Genomic DNA, 6,318 nt, shown 5'->3' on the forward strand with positions numbered 1-6,318 from the left:
TATATAAAAATTCTTATCAGCACAAATGGCCACTAGAACAGACATCACTGCTTACCAAAATATGCAAGTTACACTAAGTAAAAGACAGGCTCTCCACGTATTGTATTAATGGGAGACCAGGTTAAGTTAAACTTTTGTCGGGCTCATGCATAGTGTATCTAACCTTCTCCAGAGGCAGAGATGACATCACCTCCTTAACCCACTGCATAAAGGAGGGCGGCTTTGCAGACTTCCAGTGAAAGACGACAAGGTGGCGAGCAAGCAGCGAGGTAGCATTCTGGTAGAATTCTGGTCTAGGGGAAGTACCCCAAAAATGGCAGTGACCGGGTTGGGGCTAACAGTTGTATTACACATATGTGAGAATGCCTAAAAAATGGGGTCCCAGAGGCCACTCAAAGATTGGCATGACCAAAACATGTGTCCCACAGTCACTGAACTCTGGTGGCATCTCAAACACTTGGGATCAACATTTAGGTATATTTTTGCCAATCTGTCATTTGAGTAATGGAGACAGTGCAAAACCTGAAACTGAATAAACCCATGGCTTATGCAAAATTATAATGTGTGGATATACTCAATACTTTGTTGCTATTTATCATCGGGTAGCTCGCCACCTATGTCTTGCTTCCATGCAGATTTTGTATTTGCAAAGGAAAGCGGATTAATGTTCTGTATTATGTTGTATAATCTGGAGATTGTTCCCTTCAGATAAGGGTTAAGAGCTAAGCACCTCTCGACTGGACACTTAGTAGGCTTGAGTGAAAATGAAGGGGTTCAAAACATGGGTTCCAAGGTTCATGGGCATTGGGGAGCACAGGAGCAAGACCGGAGAAGTTGGAAGGCTTGACTGAAACTTTGTGATTGCCCAAGTTGGGCCATCCGTGTTTTCAAATGTAGAAACCCAATAAACACATTTAGATATATTTGCTGACCAGTAGTAGTGTAAAAAATTGGGAAGGCCCAGCCCGGCCTGCGGGCTTAAGTGTCTCTAGGTATACCTTTCTCATTTGTGGATTTGACTTATTCCAAATGAAGTTGGAAATGTAGCTGTCCAGTTGTTTGAACATCGACTTTGGCAGAAAGATGGGGATCATTTGGAATAAGTACAAAAACCTAGGTAGTACAGTCATCTTAACAGAATTAGTGTGACCTGTTAATGAAGTGGGAAGAGACGTCCACCTTATGAAATCCTGCTTAGTGCGCTCCAGGAGTGTTTTGAAGTTGTGTTTATACAGAGCCTTAAATGAGTGTGACCTTTATCCCCAAATAAGTAAAGACCTGATGCTCCACCTTAAATGGGAAATTGGCATACCCAATTCCTTCTGCTAACTGATTAATGGGGAGGAGCACACTTTTTGTTAGGTTTAACGTATAACCAGAGAATGTTCCAAAACTTTGTAGCATGTCCAAGAGATAGGGTATAGGCTCCACAGGGTTAGAGGTGTATAAAAGAAGATTGTCTGCATATAAGGACACCTTGTGAGTTATGTTGCCCCTCAATATTCCCTTAATCCTCTCCTCCGTCTGCAGGGCGATAGCAAGAGGCTCAATAGCCATATCAAATAGGGAAGGGGATTAACAGCAACCCTGCCTGGCCTCCCTGTGGAGAGGGAAGTAGCTAGAAGTAACATTGTTGGTGCGAACAGAAGCCACTGGGGACGAATACAAAATCTTAATCCAAGAAAGGAATGACGGGCCAAACCCAAATCTCTCTAGTACTGTAAATAGATATTCCCACTCAACCCGGTCAAAAGCCTTTCCAGCATCAAGAGAGATGACAACCTCTGGCTGTAGAGTTGTGTGGGCAGAATAAAGAACATTAAATAGTCGGCGCATATTATAGATTACCTACCTGAGATAAATCTGGGTTGGTCAGAGTTAATTATATTAGGGATCACTTTCTCTAAACGGCACGAGAGGACCTAAGTGAGAATTTTTTGATCGCAGCACAAAAGGCTTATAGGGTGGTATGAGTCACAGTCTAGTGGAGTCTTGTCTTTTTTAAGCAAAACCGAAATAGTTGCCTGGGTAAGTGTCTGTGGCTGTTTCTGACTAGAAAGGATTTCATTGTACATTGAGCTGAGAATAGGGGATAATTTAGAGGAGAATGCTTTATAAAATTCAGTAGGGAAGTCATCAGGCCCAGGGGCTTTACCGCTCTGCATGGACTGGATTGCCAGAGTAGCTTCATCATCACTTATTGAGGCATCCATTGGTTTGTTCATCTGAATTGAGGCAGGGGATGTCCAGATTGTCTAGAAATGCATGCATACGAGATGTGTCAGGAAGAGCCTCTGACGGAACAACTGTCTGAAAACAGTGGGCTCCTGTGGCATCTGAAGATCTCATGACCTCTGAACTTCCAAAAGACTGCTCGGCATATCCATATGTAGGGTCAGCAACAACAACAAAAATGTCAGAAAACAGTTTTTTATGTGTTCTCGTGAGGTCTCCTGGGGTGGCGTCTCAATCAATCATGCCATCCTCTTTTTGAAAGGGTAGTTGTACTCTTTAAGATGGGCCCTTTACTTATGACTTATACAGATCCATTATACCCCCTTTAATAACATTTTAATGCACTGGGCTAAATCAGGGGCACACAGAGTGTTTCTTGGTAGTCTTAAACAAATCTACTGAGAAACAAAAGTATACACCTCACACACATGGTTAGGGGCTTAAAAAAGAAGACACCAGTAACATGTCAGATATAGTTTAAATGTATTCATTTGTGAGTTTTCACCCCAATATGCCACTTTAAATACATCACAGAAGACTGAAATGTAACAAAACGCCTATTGTGTTTATTGAGATGTACACTGAGATGCTCAGTTGGGCAATATCCCCCTTGATTCCCCAACATCATGTCAACATGGGCCCCACAAATGGAGCAGTGTCACGCTTGTCGTTAGAAATGGCGGACCAAAACGCAGCAGGTATGTGTATACACATCTTCTTTATTTAACGGAAAAGAAGGAAAAAACCAAACAAACACGTATACAAAAAATAAGCAAACCGATGAAAGACAAAATGACAGCCTTGAAGGCAACACAGCAATCCAAAGACAATCTCCCACAATTAGACAAACAAACACACCCAACTAATATAGGACTTCCAATCAAAGGCAACACCACACAGCTGCCTTCAATTGGAAGTCCACCCCAATTAACCAAACATAGACATACAACTAACTAGATAACACATAGAAATACATAAACACAGACCATAAACCAAAAACCCGGAAATACTAAATCAAACACCCTATTTTCCAAAACACCACCCCGAACCACATAAAACAAATACCCTCTGCCACGTCCTGACCAAACTACAATACCAATTAACCTTATACTGGCCAGGACGTGACAAGCAGATATCTTATATCAACCTATCTTTATAGACATTTATCCATAACAAGGCCTAGGAGGCCCCTATAGTGTCCGGAAATGTCTCCAAAATGTCACATATTTTAAGCATCTTCATTTTCATGCATAACTTGTCAACAAGTATTTTTATGACCAGATTCACATTCTTTAGTGTAGACATTTTTATGATTTCATGACTGTTTGATATTAGATCCCTGAATGGTCAAAAAACCTCTTCAAATAGAAGTATGTTTGTAGCACAAAATATTTTACAGGTAGGCCCCCTTTCACTCACTCATCATGTAACAAGCGGACAGGCTCCCAGAGGCAGGGCCATAATAGTCCCCAGCTCACTCAACTGCCCCTACCCTCTCCAACAGCCATCAGCCCAGAAAAGCATAAAGACAGAACTGCTAAAAGATCATCTGGGAATCCTCCCTTCCTCATGGATCTTTTTGAAAGTGAGTTGAATATTCAGTGTGATGTTTGTATATAGATATATATTATTTAAGAATGATTTGTCAAAAAAAAATTCATTGACATATGTTTTTTTTTTTTATGAAGGCTATTTAGCCATTTGTCTTAATTGTTTTCATTGACATATGTTTTTTTTATGAAGGCTATTTAGCCATTGAGCAGTAGCCATCGTTTTCAGTCATACTGTTTGTAAACAATAGCTTCTGCCCTCTTAGGTTCTATTTGACCCTCTAATTATATCAAAAACTCTGACTAGAAAGTATGATTACAAACTATGATTACAAACTATGGCCAACTATGTTCAAACTATGATTACAAACAATAATTAGAAACTATGACAAACTATGATAGTAAACTGTGGACAATGATCAAGCCATGTCTGTGTGTGTGTGAGTGATGATCTATTATTTAATTGTGTAATATTGCAGACTCTCGCAATGTATAACATTTCACTCAGTGTATACCAAAGTAACAAATATTTAACAATGTTTCAATGTTTTGTATTGCAACAATTATGAAAGACAATGACATCCAATTTTTAGGGAATTATTCATTTTATGTGTTATATAGTGTGCATCTGTGATAACTTTATGTAATAGATCCTCTCTCTCTTTCTCTCACACTCTCTTTCTGTCATGTCCTGACCATGGTAAGCTGTTATTTTCTATGGTAGAGTGGTCAGGGCGTGACAGGGGGTGTTTTCTATGTTTTGTATTTATGTTTAGGTTCTAGTTTTCTATTTCTATGTTGTTTTTTGGGATGATCTCCAATTAGAGGCAGCTGGTCCTCGTTGTCTCTAATTGGAGATCATACTTAAGTAGGGTTTTTTCCCACCTGGGTTTGTGGTATCTTGTTTTTGCACAGCTCTGTAAAGCCTGCAGAACGTGACGTTCGTGTTTCTTTGTTTATTGTTTTGTATAGTGTTCTGAGTTAAAAAAATAAATATTTATCATGCACACTCAACACGCTGCACCTTGGTCTACTCACTTTGACGACTGTCACAGAAGATCCCACCACCAAAAGACTAAGTAGCGTGATCAGGAATGGACCTTGGAAGAGATTCCGGACGGCAAGGGATCCTGGACGTGGGAGGAGATCCAAGCTGGATGGGATTGCCTCCCATGGGAACAGGTAGAGGCAGCGAGAGCAGAGCGGCGACGAGAAGAGGAACTAGCCCGGCAACAAGGCAAGCACAAGAGGGGGGGGCACATGGGGAGATTGGCAGAGTCAGGGTGGAGACCTGAGCCAACTCCCCGTGCTTACCGTGGGGGGCGAGTGATCGAGCAAGCACCGTGTTATGCGGGGATGCGCACTGTGTCACCAGTGCACAGCTACAGCCCGGTGCAAGCTTCCCACAGTTGCCGTGCTAGAGTTGTCATTCAGCCAGGAAGGATGGTGCCTGCTCAGCGTTCCTGGTCTCCGGTGCATCTCTTCGGCCCAGGTTATCCTGCGCCAGCTCTATGCACGGTACCCCCAGTTCGCCAGCACAAACCTGTGCGACCTGTTCCAACGCCCCGCTCCAATGGCCCGGAGCCTGTAGGGATAATCCATGGCAAGAAGCCTGTAGGGATGATCCATGGTCCGGAGCATGTAGAGATGATCCATGGCCCGGCGCCTCCAGTGATGATCCATGGCACAAAGCCTCCAGTGGTGATCCATGGCGCGGAGCCTGCAGTGATGATCATGGCATGGAGCCTGTAGCAACAGTCCCCAGCCCGGAACCTCCTGAGACAGCCTGCAGCCCAGAACCTCCTGAGACGGCCCTCAACCCAGAACCTCCTGAGACGGCCCGCGGCCCGGAACCTCCTGAGACTGCCCGGAACCTCCTGAGGCGGCCCGCAGCCCGGAACCTCCTGAGACGGCCCGCAGCCTGGAACCTCCGGCGGTGAGCCACGGTCCGGTGGCACAGAAGCAGAGGGGTTACGCCCCAAACCAGAGCCGCCTCCTCTACTGGAGGATTTCGCTGGATGATAAGGTTCTGGGTACTGCACCAGAGCCGCCGTTGACACTTGTTACCCTCCCTACCCTCCCTTTTGTTTTTGTTTTTTAGTGGCATTCGGAGTCTGCACCTTTGGGGGGGGGGGGGGGTTACTGTCACGTCCTGACCATGGTAAGCTGTTATTTTCTATGGTAGAGGTGGTCAGGGGGTGTTTTTCTATGTTTAGGTTCTAGTTTTCTATTTCTATGTTTTTTTGGGGGGGATGATCTCCAATTAGAGGCAGCTGGTCCTCGTTGTCTCTAATTGGAGATCATACTTAAGTAGGGTTTTTTTCCACGTGGGTTTGTGGGATCTTGTTTTTGCACAGCTCTGTAAAGCCTGCAGAACGTGACGTTCGTGTTTCTTTGTTTATTGTTATGTATAGTGTTCTGAGTTAAATATTAATTTTTTATCATGAGCACTCAAGAGGCTGCACCTTGGTCTACTCACTTTGACGACCGTCACAGGATTTTGAAAGAGGGGATTAGAACCCCAAAGTAATAG

General features: G+C 43.6%; 1 protein-coding gene across 2 annotated transcripts in view; it reads left to right on the plus strand.

The window, feature by feature from the left end:
- The window catches only part of LOC106579418 (transient receptor potential cation channel subfamily M member 4), a 119,407-nt gene extending 113,783 nt beyond the window's left edge, over positions 1 to 5,624 (plus strand). The window contains exon 28 of one of the 2 annotated variants that reach the window (XR_006760774.2): positions 173 to 5,623. Coding sequence is in view for 1 of the 2 variants with exons in the window: in XM_014159312.3 (XP_014014787.3) it covers positions 173 to 184 (12 nt within the window). In the remaining variant the exon portion in view is untranslated. Of the gene's footprint in view, positions 1 to 172 lie in introns of both variants that reach the window. The other variant, XM_014159312.3, reaches the window with a different exon arrangement.
- The last annotated feature ends 694 nt before the right edge of the window (positions 5,625 to 6,318 follow it).

This window comes from Salmo salar, chromosome 19, assembly GCF_965601325.2.
Source record: "Salmo salar chromosome 19, fSalSal1, whole genome shotgun sequence".
Taxonomy (NCBI): domain Eukaryota; kingdom Metazoa; phylum Chordata; class Actinopteri; order Salmoniformes; family Salmonidae; genus Salmo; species Salmo salar.